This window comes from Lynx rufus, unplaced genomic scaffold (assembly GCF_022079265.1).
Source record: "Lynx rufus isolate CCGP_SWC_20201006 ecotype Redwood Valley unplaced genomic scaffold, mLynRuf1.p SCAF_22, whole genome shotgun sequence".
NCBI lineage: Eukaryota > Metazoa > Chordata > Mammalia > Carnivora > Felidae > Lynx > Lynx rufus.
In genome coordinates, this window is record NW_025814837.1 from 23461181 (window position 1) to 23477318 (window position 16138).

General features: G+C 41.0%; 1 protein-coding gene across 14 annotated transcripts in view; it reads right to left on the minus strand.

Annotated features, from left to right (window-relative positions):
• Window positions 1-16138, minus strand: part of DLGAP1 (DLG associated protein 1) — a 328443-nt gene that overhangs the window by 252535 nt on the left and 59770 nt on the right. For all 14 annotated transcript variants that reach the window (XM_047087011.1, XM_047087010.1, XM_047087023.1 and 11 more), the window contains one exon: window positions 9200-9414. In XM_047087011.1, the coding sequence (XP_046942967.1) occupies window positions 9200-9414 (215 nt within the window). The remainder of the gene's footprint in view (window positions 1-9199; window positions 9415-16138) is intronic.

A 16138-nucleotide genomic window follows, 5' to 3' on the forward strand; every position in this document is an offset into this window, starting at 1 on the left:
CTTCCCCAGAGTAACGAGCCTGAACATCCTCCCCAGTGGGATTGTAGAATCGCTAAGGACCAGTGACTACTGTTGTCTCCCGTCTTCTTCTTTTTGAATGGGAGTCTTACTGGGGATGTTTTGTTCTTATTCCAGCATTACAAGTGGCATGTAGGGGGCAGGTCATTTTCAATTAGAGGCTGCAGGTCTCCAAGTGTGGAGGAGCCATATCTGAACGAGTTGTAGACATTGCAGTGTATCATTCTCTGTTCTACAGACAATCATTCATCATCCACAGATCATAAACTTTAAAGTTTAATATAGGACCAGAATTTGGGTTTTCTGCCTTTGATGGTGGTAATGGGGCACAAATACATTTTGCCTCCAGGAGAGAGAGAGAGAGAGAGAGCGCCAAATATTTGGTCTCAGAAGGATAGACTTCAGTAATCATTAGTGCTGCTTGTCATACTGTTTTGTGTGTTCATATCCTGGGCACATGTTAAGATTGCCTTCTCCGCTCTCTTTGAAGATAGACATTGCCATACCACTAGCTTTTGTGGATGAAATGGGAATGGAGGTGATTAGTGTCACTTGAGAGGGGGGAAGCATTAAGATTGTGTGCTCTTGTCCTGTCTTGGTGATTTTGGAGATCTTTGTTGATATAGAGTATCCACAACCTGGTGTCTCAGTGATCATGGTGACCAGAGCTCCCCGTGGACCCAAGATGGACATGTAGCATGAGCAAGAAATAAATTTTTGTGGTTGGAAGCCTCTGTGATTTACGAGTTGTTTTTTACTCCCAGCATAATCTAACCTATCCTGACTAGCATGGGTCTGAAACCAGCCAACTAGATCCTAAGATCAATTAGTAGCTCAGTTTGATCAAAGCATAGAATATGTGTAAGGGAACAGCAGAAAAGAAGATCTCCAATGAGAATGGAGTCTTGTCGTGTGACATTGAATGCTATTGAGGACTAAGTACATGGACACAATGGAATTCAGAGATGATGTTTCGGTGACCTGGTAGAAAGTCTATAGAAGGAGTTATTGCCGGGAGAGGCTGGTGCCTGTAAGAGAGATGGGTCATTGTGGTCATTCAAATGAGGAGGGAAGCCTTAAAGCCTAAGAGGTGAGAGTTTGAGCTGCAATGTTTCAAGACAGAATTTGGGAAAATGGTAATTCGGGTGACAGAAATGGAAGAGTCAGGAAGAGCAGTGACGTACTCAAGGAGAAGTGAATTATTTGGGTGCCTAGAAATCTCATCTTCTTGCATATGCTTCATGTAAAAATCCAAGATGAATATACATGATAAGAACGTGGTGCTGGTCTTCGGCTTAGACTTAACTTAGACTCCACAGGCTGGGAAAATCTCACACAGACATTCTGTCCATTCCACCCAAGTCGGCAGAATTACCCAAGCTCTCAGAGAAGGACAGTTCAGGTTGTTTTAAAAGGTGCCTGGAAACATTTGTCTTCAAATTCCCCACTTGGTTTATTTCATGATTAATAACTTTGCCATTAGAAGTTTCCCCTTGCAGCTAACCTAAGTTCCTTGGGCTGTCGTTTTGATGTCGTTTCCTCTTATTTATATACAGGAATGTCAGTGGTTTTCCTGTCCCATATGCATTCTCTGTAAAGATGGATTTATTTAGGACTCACACCCAACCTGCTTCCAAAAAGGATTAGAGGCGCCTCCTAATATGTCTGCCTAGGCTTCCTTTAAAGTAGCTTTTCTCATTCCTTCATAAGTGTGCTGCTCTCAGAGACGAACCAGGAGGATTTCTTTAACGATATAAAACAAAAGCCAAACTAATAACACGGACTATGCTAACACAATAGTAATCTGCAATGAAAAAAAAAAAGAAAGAAAACGCTCTCCCCATGTCAAGTAGATTTTTATGACCAGAAAAAATTCTGGACAAAATGATAAACTTGAATACCTTTGGCCTCTGAATTTTTAGTTTATTTCTTCTCTGTAGTGCCTTCTTCCACCATTCTTAGATTCTAGGGCACAACTATATACTCTAGAGTATCTTTTAGGGTATATTTATGTCTCTAAAATATCTGTATTTATATAAATATATTTGTAAAAACATCTATATATAAATATATATTTATAAACAAATGCATGTGTGTGTGTATATATATATATATATACATGGGTGTGTGTGTGTATATATATATATATATATATATATATATATATATTTTCCACTTGACTATGGAAAACCAGAAATTGGAAAAGAATTTAATAAATGTGTTGAAACCAAGGTATAAATGTCTCCCACAGGGACTTCAATATTAAAGGTCCTGAATAAATGAGTGAGTGATTACATGAATACCATTTCTGATTATAATTAGGGTGTTCTCTGTTACCTGGTTGTCTGCGCTTTAACGGGGAATGTAGATATTAAATTGAAGGCACGGTAGCCAGCAGACAGGCAGGATAAAGGATTTTAAATATCTCGGTAAACAGAAGTCTCCCTGGCATGACAGTGGATAGCATTGCTGATCGGTACTGCAGGAGGGAACTGGGGAATCTTCATTTCCAGAACCCTTTTCTGGGGTCTTCCCCTGCTCATGTTTCTCCAGTCTTTGGTGCCTTGCCTGGTCATGAGAAGACAGCTCAGGTGACATACTGTATAGCCACAGAAAAGATACAGGTACAGGGTATGTTATTACACTAGTCCTGATGGACGTGGACCCAGGCTCCGAAAAGCCTATCGCTTCTCCCTTGAACCTCAGGCATGAGCCAACGCCTCCTTATCTCTGACCCAATGGTCATTTGGCCCTTCTTTCCTTTACCCCAAGGCAAGCCTGAGTCAACATGTTCTCTCTCTGAAATGTATCTGAATTTCCTTTCATTCCTTCACCTCCCTCAAAGATATGCAAGCAGTTCTTTCCTCTTTGGGGTCATGGTCATTGTAGGGACAGTCTAATCTATGCAAGTGTCCTTCCAAAACAGGCTTTTCTTTTTTTTTTTTAATTTTTAATTTTTACATTTTATTTATTTTTGAGAGAGAGAGAGAGAGAGAGAGAGAGAGAGAGAGACAGGGCACAAGTGGGGGAGGGGTAGAGAGAGAGGGAGACAGAGAGAGACAGGGCACAAGTGGGGGAGGGGTAGAGAGAGAGGGAGACAGAATCCGAAGCAGGCTCCGGACTCCGAGCTGTCAGCACAGAGCCTGATGCGGGGCTCGAACCCACCAACCGTGAGATCATGACCTGAGCCAAAGACAGTTGCTTAACCGACTGAGCCACCCAGGCGCCCCAAAACAGGCTTTTCTAAAGAGCAATTATATCCCAAGAGACCAGAATGTGGTACAGATACAGGGCTCAACACACGCCCATCTCATTTGGAGGAAAGCATTCATACCTCAAAGAGGGACTGATTTTTCTTAACCTGGGCCTGGTGATCTGGGCTGACTATAATGGGCAATTTCTTGTAGCAGTTACTGTTTGTTTTGTTTTTCTATGAGCCTTATTTCTAGCAAGGGGTTGAAGGGTATTAAGATAATTTCTCTAGGGGCAGGTGAATGAGTTTTAGCTTTAACCTTTTCCCTTGTCTTATTATTGTGGAAGGTGGGTGGGTAAAGGAGTTGGGAGGATGGAATGTAATAGAGGAAAGTACCGTGGTCAGGAAAGGATTGGGAAACTATCTTGAGTTTATATCACTGAATTATATTCACAATATTGTACGGTCAGTTGTGTTCTGTTCTCTCTTCTATCGGAAAGATTGTCTGTTGTTATATGTGGAGTTATACTGGTGGTCAGGCAGGAGAGAAACGTCAAAGCATGTGGGAAAAACAGAGAACAAAGGAAAACAGAGACATTTCATACCACTTAGGACAGAGATGGGATGATATATATGGTTAGGTTCTTAAACACGGCTCACATCCTTAGGAAAAAAATGCTCTCATGTTCATATGCCTCAGGTCCCCCTTTTCTGGGGAGAGAAGGCACCTGGGGAACCGCAGGTGGGCAGGAGGGGCTTGTGGAATGCGAGGAACACTGTGTCCAGAGAGACAAAAGGGAGCAAGAAGTTTATTCAAAGATAATCAAAGATTATCAAAGATAATCAGAGACTCTAGCAAAAAGCTAGTTTTGGGTTCCTGATATAACACTGATACATTTTAAATTTCCAGAATTACAGTTGTAGGAGAATGCCTCATCTAACTCTTCTCAAATTATTTTGTTTACCAATGCTGATCCTTTTGTCTTTAAACCGTGAACTCCCAGTTCTTCCCTGCCTCATCCTTACAATTATATACAATAGTGGGGAAAGATCTCTCAGAGACTGTGGGTGAGAGACAGCACTTCTTGGCATCAGTAGTCAATGAGAAGTGAGTGCTAGAGAACTGTGTTGAGAAGGGTTCTGAAGCCCAATCTGTGTTCAGCAGGAAGGGTACCGGGGTCCATTAATGCTGGGATCGGGTAATGCTGTCTGCCATGGGCCTGGGGGTTCAGGAAGGGTGGGGAGTGGTGATGAGAGTTATCTAAGCGGTACCATCCATGCTAAGAGCCCAAGCCTCTCATTTAATTTGGGTGTATGTGTGCCAGGCTCGGATACATTAAACCAGTTGCCAAAGCCACACAGCTATTTAGTATTTCACCAATATACGTAAAAAAGAAGTTCAGGATCAGGAAAAGAATGCAGATTAAGAGGATTAGCCATTCTGAACATGCAAAACTACTGCCTTCAAGACATTGAGGACTGAACATGAACCTGCTTGAAGCCTTTTGTTAGACATTTTATCAAAAGTGCTAGGAGCTCTACCTGGTTACCCACAAAGTCAAACGTGCACAGAAGTCTGGGGCCCTCCTTGTCGATTTCAGAGGCCTTTGAAAGTGTGTAATGTTAGAGATTATTTCCTCCAGGAGCAAAGTTTTCTCAGTTCTTGGATGAAGAGATAAAGAAGTATGAAGACATTTTAACGTGTTATTTGCCTAGGATTAATGGACAGTTGAATTTAAATAGAGAATCTTTTAAATAGCAGCTTTTAAGAAAGTTCTTTCTACAAAATATCAGGGGCGGGGGGGGGGAAAGTCCAAGATGGGATTTGGCCATGATTTTTTAACGAAGGCTGTAGTCTCAATGCTAAAATAAATAGCAAGTTATAACAAATCCAACTAAAAGAGTTAAATTCATTAGAGCCAAGCTGTGGTGACACGCTTTGAGGGAATTCTGGCCCCCAAACCTCTCTTCGACTTGCCTGAGAATTTACTGTTCAGCATCCAGAAATTATTATTTGAAAATAGTAATATTCTTGGAGAATAATCCATTTCAAGTTCATTGTTGGGTAATAACAAAAGAAGGGAAAGCTAGCGGTGGGGTGAAGGGATTTATTACTGGCTGTGGAAGGAGACAAGAGAGTGAAAGAAATAATGATCCTCAGTGAGTAGCTACAGGAATTTTGCAGCCCCAAGACGGAGTTCACTGTCTGAAGCCTGCTTATGACTCTAGAGTGTTCCACTGACCTTAGGACACAATAACACTGAGTGGGTGATGAAAACAACCCTCGTAAATAAACCCTCAAGATGCCTTTAAAAAATACAAAAGAGAGAAACAATGTAAGAAAGTAGGGAAGTGCTTTCTCTCCAACATTTCTGACAGAAGATAGGAGTTGAAAACCTCCAACAAAATGTTGCCCCAATCTCACTTGGCTAATTTTAGTTATCTTGGTTCATGGCTATGATTCATCCCTAAAGCTGTGAATTGCTGAGGAGGAAGGAGGAAAAAAAGTGACTTAAATGTCAAAGAAGTAAGAACAAAAATATAGTCTTCTTTTTTGGGGAACTAGAATTCCAGGATATGGGGATCTTTTTTTTTCTCATGAGGGACGGAATGCTTTGAACTTCTAGAGAAATAATGGTCTTGAGTCAAAACATCATTAAGGAATGGAAGACGGCATTGATTATAAGTCATGTCATGTTGGAATTTTTGCCTCCATAGTGCATTTCCTTTGTCTTCTTGTGTACCTCCGATACCATTAAACTAGCACTCACTAGGAATCATCTGGAGTTACGCATGACAGAAGCCTAATACGTAGACTATAATGAGGAATGGAATCCCTAACCCAGGTGAGGGAGGAATGAATGGAGACAAACGGAACCACGAGAAGTAAGCCTGGGCAATGGAATAGTAGGAAAGGGAAGAAAGGCACATTTGAATGATGGTCAGATGTTGTCTTGCTTGCTAAAGAATAGAGATGGTTTGGTGAAATTCCATCTTGAGTTTCTGAGTTTTCATCTTGAGTAGAAAAAAGTTTCTCAATTCTTCAGGGGTCCCCTAGTAAATTGGTTACCATGTTGCATTTCCATAGGTTTGGAGGAAGAGAATAGTCACCAACTAACTCAGCTCGGTGACTGATTTCACTGTCCCAAGTAGCTGACCTCCACCAACAGCTTAGCCACTCTCTGTGTTGGTCTTGTTCTTAAAACTCTTCAACACTGCCGCTCTTAAAACTTCCGAGAAGTCAAGGAAGTATACAAGGGTTGTAAAAATAGGGCCCTGGGCTTGAGAGGAAGATGGTATTATGTAGGAAGCAAGATGAACAAGGAAGAATTCCAATGACTTCAGAGTGGATCGCCCACAGCCCTTGAAGCTGGGAGAAGAGTAGACCAGGGCACATGTGTGAGAGGTGATTTCTGCCCCTACCCCCCAGTCCTCAGCCTCCTCAGATCACTCTCCTAGCCTTTCTTACGCTCCGCTCCTTTCAGTTCTCCTCATACCTGGTTATTACAGCGGCAATTGCTGTATCTCATTACCTGCGACCTAAAGTGTGGTTCAGCCAATGTGACACGTGCATCCTGATAGATAAACTAAGGGGGTACTAAGGTTCTGGAAGGGACTCTGTAGGTTGCAGAGTCCCACCGCTTGGTATACATTTGAGGCAACTGAGCTCTTGAAGGTCTAAGTGACTTTCTTGCGCAAAACATTCCCTCTTTTGCTTCTTCTGGAAGATGTTAATTAGCACCTTGGCTCTAGTGGAGAGATATTTTAAAGTCCATAGAAGATATCTGCCAGAAGTTATCCTTGGCCACCCTCATTTTAAACCACCTTGGCAGACTGCCTTTATTACACATCCAGTGTTTTGTTTTTTTTTTCTGACTGGGTACATTTAATTTTCTGAGCCTCCACGAGGTGTGCCAAAGTACAACAAAAACCTGTTTCTGTTTTTCATTTCCATGATCAACTTTTACCTTGTGTGGCAGTGTTATGGGTTGAATTACTTTCTCTCCCTCTCTCTCTCTCTCTCTCTCTCTCTCTCTATATATATATATATATACATATATATATATATATATAATCAAAGTCCTAACTCCCAGTACCTGTGAACATGACCTTACTTGGAAATAGGGGTGTTGCAGATTTAATCAAGTGAAGATGAGGTCATTAGGGAGGGTTCTAATCCGATGTGAGTGGTGCGATGAGAAGACGGCTGTGTGAAGACGCACATGAGATAGGCAGAGATTCAAGTGCTCCAGCTGGAAGCCAAAGAATGCCAAGGACTGGCGGCCCACAACCAGAAGCTGAGAGGAGGCAAGGAAGGATTGTTCTCAACAAGTTTCTCAAGGAGCATGGTCTCAAGGAGCATCGCAAGGTCTCACTGAGACCCGGATTTCCGACTTCTGGCATCCAGAACTGTGACATTACAAGTTTTTGTTGTTTCAAGCCACTTTGTTATGGCAGCCCGAGGAAACTGATACTTGCAATAATAAAGGCAAAGAGGAAGGGCAACTGGAGGCTGAAGGAAAGAAAAAAGAGCTTTCTTTCTTGGGTTGGTTTACTAATGTCATTGGTATTAAGTAAAAGTGTTTTTCAGTTTATTTATTTTGAGAGAGAGAGATAGATAAAGAGAGAGAGAGAGAGAGAGAGAGAGAATATGAATGGGGCAGGGGTGGAGACAGGGAGAGACGGAATCCCAAGCAGGCCCTGCGCTGTCAGCAGAGAGCCCGATGTGGGGCTCAAACTCATGAATCGTGAGATCATGACCTGAGCCAAGATCAAGAGTTGGCCACTTAACCAATGAGCCACCCAGGCACACTGGTATTAATTTTTTATTGAGGTGATCTGGAGAGGTTCCACATGACCCCTTGAAAAGAATTTGTGAGGGGACTCTGTCCACTGAAGCTATAGCATTACTTTGCTGTTTAAGTAAGTTTCCATCATAGAATAGTCAGCTGTTTTTCAGTGTTTTAGCTTAATAGTCTAGTTTGTTTTCCTTAGCCTGATGGCTTTGGTCTTTTTCTATTTTATTTATTTTGTGTTTTAATATTTTATTTTGTAGCATAATATAAATGCATGAATAGTAGTACGTATTTCCTCAATACACGGGGAAAAAGACACTTACAAATACAAATCATCCACAAAATATTTTTCAAATGATGATCCAAGCATTGATACATTCCAAGGCTCCGATTTACTCTCCATAAATAATAGTAAAAATTAAATCAGGCTTTGCTTAAAATAATTTCAGTAGTTTCTTTTGCAGTGCTATTCTCTATTTACAAATAGCACAAATAGAGGTAAGGACTACTTATAATCATATTTTTCAAAACCAAAACCATTTTTTAACATTTGATTTTAAGTAATCTCTACCCCCAATGTGAGCTTGAACTTGTAATCCCAAGATCAAGAGCCACATGCTTCACCAACTGAGCCAGACAGGTGTCCCCCCAAATCCATTTTTAAGGTCTTACAAATTATATGCATTTAGCATCCAAATTTAAAAACCTATATCAAGAACCTTCACATATCATCCAAATTTTAAGCATAGCCACTTTCTATAAGCTTCTCCAAGATCATCTGCTCTATTGTATTACTCAGTTATCTGAAAAATTCAAAGGTCTCATAAGAAAGAGTTGTCCTGCAGATTTAGTGGTTAAGAAAACACCCAAGAGTTGAGATACATAGATCTTTTCATTGACCAGAAATCTTAATTCATTTCAGAAGCCATTCTGGATTGTTTCAACCTCTTCATCTTGGGGCTTGTGGTTCAGTTTATGATCTACGCAGCATATACATGGGTGCCCATGTCTTTGAAGGCACTGGGATACACAAGTCAGAACCCATGTCAAAATCACTAGGCCATTCAGGGCATCACACTGCTCCATTTGTAGGGTGTCTTTTGCCCCAGTTACTCTGGGGGTCCCACGATCTGATTCTAGGTGAGAATACAAGGAGCCGGACTACCAGAAGTGTAGTGTTGGAAACACTTACTTGAGTGTGGTGAGTTCTGTAAGGGATGGCTGAGTAGCCTTGAGATAGCTTTCTCTTCGCGCAGCAACTTTGGGAGAAGGCTTGGGACTTGTGTCAGAGTCACCACTGTCTTCATCTCCCATGGCCTTGATGTAGCTGCCGCTCCGCATTCTTCGGCACGGAATTTCGTCGTCTTTACCTCTAGGGGTGTACCCTGTCCATTCATCCTGTGGAACCTATTCAGATATAAAACAGAGAATTCATTTTTAATAAAATCCTACACTTTTCTTTCCTTTATTGATTTTTTGGTATGACCCCGAATGTGGGTGATAGAGATAAATTATCTAAAACTTCAGACAATTACTTTTCACTAATGGTGTCTTACTATAGTTGGTTTGAAAATATTTGAATACATGCAATTCCGCGTCTCAATCTTTAAAACATCCTGTGTATTAGGAAAAATTAAAACCATGGCCTCTGATTTACTTCTCATTTTTCTCATGCTAATAAGAATAAGAATTCCAAGAAGTAATTCCAATAAGAATGCTGTTGAAAAGGAAAATAGTTTTATTTGAGATTTTCAATTATTTGTTTTCATTCGTCACTTAAAATTTAAGAATCTTTCACTTTTATCTCCACCGTCCTCACACTGTCCATCTCCACTGTCTTGTATCCAGTCTCTCTGCTTCCTAAACCAGTTGCATTGACTTTCCAAAAACCTATTCTTTCAGAACGCCTCTTAATTTGGGTTCAGCCTCCATAGATCTACTGAAAGCAGTCTTTAAAGGTTTCCAATGATCTCCTCATGAAAGCCAGTGACATTTTCTTAATTTAAATTATCCTTGGCCTCTGACTACACACACACACACACACACACACACACACACACACACATGCACGCGCGAGCACCCCCAACCCTGAAGAGTTTCTGTACTTACCTGGTAGAGCTACTTATCTGAATTGTTCTTTTCCGCTTGCTTTCCTGCATCCTACTCTAAGTCCCCGTTTGGGGGTACCACACAAGAGTATGTTCTCAGCACACTGCTCCTTTTTCTTTCTACAGTCATTGCCTTTGAATTCAGCAGAGCACTACACTATGTTATAGAAGGCTTCTTTATGACTTTGTCTTCAGTTCCACTTAGATTTTCCATTTCCACACGGACTCAAACTAGGATCTCATTACTCCTCCACTTAGTAAAAGAAATGCACAATGACCACTCTTCTTATCCATTAAGGAGCAATAATCAGCCTTCAGTGTGTGGAACGGTACACAGGGCTTAATGAAAAGACACCAAAGAAGAAGGAGGCTGGTTTTTACCCTTAACGCATTTATAACAGCGATGAGAAGACAGAGCATAAACGCATTTGGGCATAGTTCCAAATCAACACACCAGCAAGTTTAAGGTATGGTGCCATAAATGGAATATGCACCAAAGAGAGACTGCAAGTAGGAGTTATCAGTAATGGTGACGGGGAAGGAGTAGCCAGGAAGGACTGGCCAAGTCTCAATGAGAATGTAAACAGGCATTTAAGATTTTGATGCTATTTACGGATTATTCATCAATAATAGAGTGTTTCATTATTAACATTTAACTATGCTATGCAATTTGCTTAGAGGGTCTTATTTTAACAGCATAACAACTCTGTGCAAGTTTTCTTCTGTATTTCTCAGATGAGAAACAGGAAGTCAGAGGGCTTAAGGAATTTGCCAAAGAACACACAGCACTGGCATTCAAAGCATTTTGGTTTGACTCCCAAGATCAGAATTTACTTAACCTAAATTTTGTGATTAGTAATATATGAATTTTACATCTGAAGGGTTCGTAAAATTGTCCACGATGACACATACGCATATTAGACACAGGTTTCTAAATGTTGTAAGTTCTGGGAAGTGAAAATACATGTTCCATTAAAAAGAGCACTATACTCTGCTCCTTAAATTATGACTGTATTTGCATAATTTGAAAGCTTATGTCTAGAAACATCAGACTGAAGAGATGCTGCTTCTTATGGACCTGAAACAGTGGTTTGTGAGTTCTAATTCGGAAAACTACCAGTGAAGTTAGGCTAAGCTTCATTATGCAGTTTGTTTATTTTAACAGATTTTTAAGCGGCACTTCCTATGTGCAGGCACTGTTCTAAGTGCTTTGTAAATGCTCTCTCATTTGATCCACACAGCTGAAGGGTACTATTATTATTATCCCCAGTTTACAAATGAGGAAACTGAAGTTATGTAACTGGACCAAAGTCTCAGCTACAAAGGGGCAGAATTCCAACCTGGCAGCTCGTGAGGACTTGCTCTTGACCACTATTTAATGCTGTCTCTCTTTCTGGGCCATGATGTGTGGCATCTATGGAACCAAATAACTGTAGTCCCATGACACCTTCGTAATCCATTGCATCTGATTCATTTGCCATTTATTAATCATGGTAGTAACAATGTGGAGTTTTTGCTTTAGCTGAATAGCATCAAAATCACCATAGCAACAAGGAAGATTTCTCAGTGAAATTATAAACGTTTGGAACAGTCTTGTTTTCCTTCAGTTGGCAGGTGACTCATTGTAAAGATATGATCATGTTCAGAACCTCACTATTGGCTTAGCGATTACATTTTATAAATTAAATTGGTACAGCTTAGGGTCACAGATGATGCACACAGCGTTTGCCATTTCTCAGCACTGATGCATAGCTCCTAAATAAGCACTGGTCTCTGGAATATGTCAGAGACCAAGGACAAACTTATATCCGGTCATATCACTTACGAAACAAAACATGGCAAATTGCTGTTTAGATGTTTTTTCCAAAGTTAGTTTATGGTAGAAACTTGGACTTATACGAGAAACAGGTTGCTTCTGTTGCCAAGGGAACCAACTGGAAAGTATTTAATCTGAATACCTCTCAATGAAACAGTTTGCAAATGATAGCAGCTAAGAAGTTGTATGGAATGGAATTTAAAAATTAACACATTATTCGTAGACCTAAGGGTAGCCGACGATAAGATTACCTATAAGATAATGCAGAAATCAGTTGTAGTAAAGTGTAAAGAAACAGAAAATCAAGATCTTGGAGAAGGAAAATAATGTCACTGAAGTTGTTATGATTGAGCCAGAATTTTTATTCTGACTCTTTCAACCTCTAAAGCAGAAGAGGAGACAGTGGCATACCCCTCCGTAAGGGGCCCAAGTGGGAAATGTTACTCCCCCCCCCCCTTTTTTTAACAAGAGAAAAGCATACTCATTTTATTATTTTTTTACATGTACTTGGGAGCCTTCACAAGAGAATGAAGATCCAAAGAAGCAACTGGAGCAGGAAACTTTTATACCCTGTAGACAAAGAAATAATAAATCTGTGAAGAATTGATAAGACAAAGGGATTTGGGCTGGGGCAGCAAATGGTGAAGAAGTAACTAAGGAGATAAGGGTGAACCTAACAAGTTTGTGGATTTCGCTGGCGCCATGTCTGGGCTGATAAGTCTGTCTCCGTGTTGCTCCCTTTTGATTGGAAAGAGAGGAAGGAGAGTCATTGGCACAGCCACCGCTGTGATCTAGTCAAAGGTTGATGTGTCTTTCTGCCTCAGTTGCACAGAGAGAAAAAATGTAGGGAAATTCAAATTTACAACTGTCTGAGAAAGCCTTCAGTATGAATGGTCTTGGCAGTTTAAAGGAATAGAAGTCTTGGTAAGGAGAGGAAGCTGGAGCAGACAGAAAGGCAGCCTGGGCACTTGAGGACGACAGGCCAGCCGGATGGCCCGCTTGTCTGCACCAACCCTGGGGGTGGTTGGACCCAACGGATGTTAAGGAAACAGTAATAAAATCCATATTGTAGTTGTTATGAGTTAGAGTAAAGAAATTATTTGCTTTTTTTTTTTTTTTTTAATTTGTTTTTTCAACGTTTATTTATTTTTGGGACAGAGAGAGACAGAGCATGAACGGGGGAGGGGCAGAGAGAGAGGGAGACACAGAATCGGAAACAGGCTCCAGGCCCCGAGCCATCAGCCCAGAGCCCGACGCGGGGCTCGAACTCCCGGACCGCGAGATCGTGACCTGGCTGAAGTCGGACGCTTAACCGACTGCGCCACCCAGGCGCCCCAGAAATTATTTGCTTTTTAATGCTTATGCTTAAGCATTAAACTCCAATAGAGAGCTTTATTTTTGAGAAAACAAAACGAGGATTAGTGTGCATTTTTCTATTTTAAGAATAGCCAGTCTATAATTTAGACCACATGTCATAGCTCACAAGTATAGAAGACTTACTTCTGACCAAGGAATGACCATAACCAAGTGCTATCATCTTCTAATTACAGGATGAGGATGTTTTCTTAAATGAAATAGTGTATGGGCACTGAATGATGGGTCATTGTAATTGTAGCTGTTCAGTTATGGAACAGGAGAAAATTAAACATGCTCTAATGGGGCATGCTTGCATTTTCTCAGTCTCATCCCCTGCCTCTCTGTTTGTCTCTCTCCCTTATTCCTTTATATCTACAAGTATGTTCTGCCCGTTTCTTTTCCAGCCATGGTCTGGGTGTGCCTGGAATATGGAACAGTGAACAAAATAAATATTGATCTCACACTACGGAGCATACATTCCAGAAGCAGTGCAGGAAGAAACAGATAATAGTTAAGCACACACATAAATGAACAAGATAATCTCAGGAATCATGAATGCCATTAGGAGAATAAGATGGGGTAATGCAACAAAGTGGCTGGAGGGGGACTACTTTAACTCGTTCCTTGGAGAAGCCACTAGGAAAGCAGTAATATTCCAGAGGAGATCTGCTGACCAAAGGAGCCAGCTTAGAGGAGAGCTGGGAAGAGCTTCCAGACAAAAGGTTCAGCCAGCATGGAGTCCCTAGAGTAAGAATAAGATTGGTGTGTAATTAAAGCCTAGGAACAAAAATGACAGTGTGACTGGAGAGTACCCAGCAAGAGGAAAGTGATACAAGGAAAGGCTAGGGGTGTAGGGCCAGATCATGTAGGGTCTTGTAAGACTGTCTGGAAACTTCCTTCCAGGCTGAACTCAGAAATTCTAAAGCTCCTTCCAACTGTTCCAGATTAAATTGATCTTTTTAATGAAATCTATAGCATATATCATATGCTATATAGCATAGATTTAATGAAATCTATGCATATAGCATGTATATAGCATATATATATATATATATATATATATATATATATATATAGCATATATATAGCATACATAAGGAGTCAGCAAACTATAGCTCACAGACTAAATCCAGCTTGCCATGTGTATTTACAAATAAAGTTTTATTGGCACACAACCATACCCATTCATTACACATTGGCCGTGGCTAATGTCAAGTTACAAGGGCTGAGGTGTATGGTTGTGTTGAAGGCTATATGGCCCCAAACCTGATTCACATCTTCCTTCTGCACACTTAATGTGCATAATCACACAATGGCACTTATATACACTATTTGTTTTATGTGTTTTTGTGTCATCTCTCCAACTACTAGGTAAGGCAACTGAAATGAGGTAAGCAGTATTGCTGGAGGGTCAGAGGTGTGAGCTCTACATGTAGACTACCCAAGTTTGAGTTCCTGCTGTGTCAGTAACTAGGTACAGGCCTCAATTTTCTTGTCTGTTTCCTACCCATAGAGTTATGCCTGGATTAAATGAAGTAATGTGCCCAAGAGCATAGGGAGTGTTCAGCAAAGGTATTTTTGGGGAGCTCTGGACTATTGTTAGCACACACACACTCCCTCCCCACCCCCCCAAGGGATGACATTGGCTTTCCAAGAAGTCTCTGATGCCTGCTTCCAATTTTCTTTCTCAAGGGAGGGGCAGGAATAATTGAAATATATTAAGCGGAAACATAAAGTCCTAATATACTGTCTACTCCCATCAATTTTAAGTGAGAGTTCCCATCAGGAAGTACTCCCAGCTCTCTGTCCTGGGGTCTCATCTCTATTCTGCAGGATTGAGAGGGAAGCCTGCAGCCTTTAGGCCACTGGAAGTTTGCCTGGCTTCCCAGTGATTGAATCCTAAATGCCTCTTTTTGGCTTACAAAGCAGAAATTTTAGAGAGGAAAAAAAAAAAACAGCCAACCAAACAAAGGAAACACCTCCCGAGGAACTATTTTTGTATTCAAAGTTTTGTTTTGTTTTAAAACTTTGACCCCAAACCTGTGCCTTCCAGATGTATGAGGGCTGTCAAGGCCAAGAGGTGGGGGTGAGGGGGCCTCTGGGCTGCATGGAGGTTCTGCTCTGTGCAGTGCTGAGTCACAGAGGTGGTGGTGGGGGGGTTGGAAGGGAAAAGGGGGGGCACACTTATTACTGTTTACCTCGCTATTTCTAGGGCTTAGTACATTGCCAGAAAGACCAGAGGTTTCTGGGTAAACGTGACACTAAATGAATGAATGAATTCCAACAACAGCTTTGTTTTCACTCACTGTGTGTGACCTTGGATAAGTCACTTCACTTCTTTGATTCAGACTTTCCATCTCTAAAATGGGGGTGATAATAGAGGTGTAATGAATAGAAATAATGTGTGTGAATATAGTTTGTGGACTTCAAAACATCATAAAAATCTGAGACAAAGGTTAGAAAGCTGTCTCTTTATGGCTACTTTTAAAGTACGGCCAGCCATAAATATATTGGGGATTAAAAAGCAGCGGTATTTTAGCTGAGGATCTTCGGCTCATTAAAGTAGATAGATGTTCTACAGGGCACCTGGGTGTCTCAGTCAGTTGGGCATCCGACTTTGGCTTAGGTCATGACCTCACTGTCCATGGGTTCGAGCCCCACGTCAGGCTCTGTGCTGATAGCTCAGAGCCTGGAGCTTACTTCAGAGTCTGTGTCTCCCTCTCTCTCTGCCCCTTCCCTGCTCATGCTCTGTCTCTCCCTGTCTCAAAAATAAATAAACATTAAAAAAAATTTTTTTTAAATGTAGATGTTCTAGTATAAGAATATACTATATATATATACTACATACTAT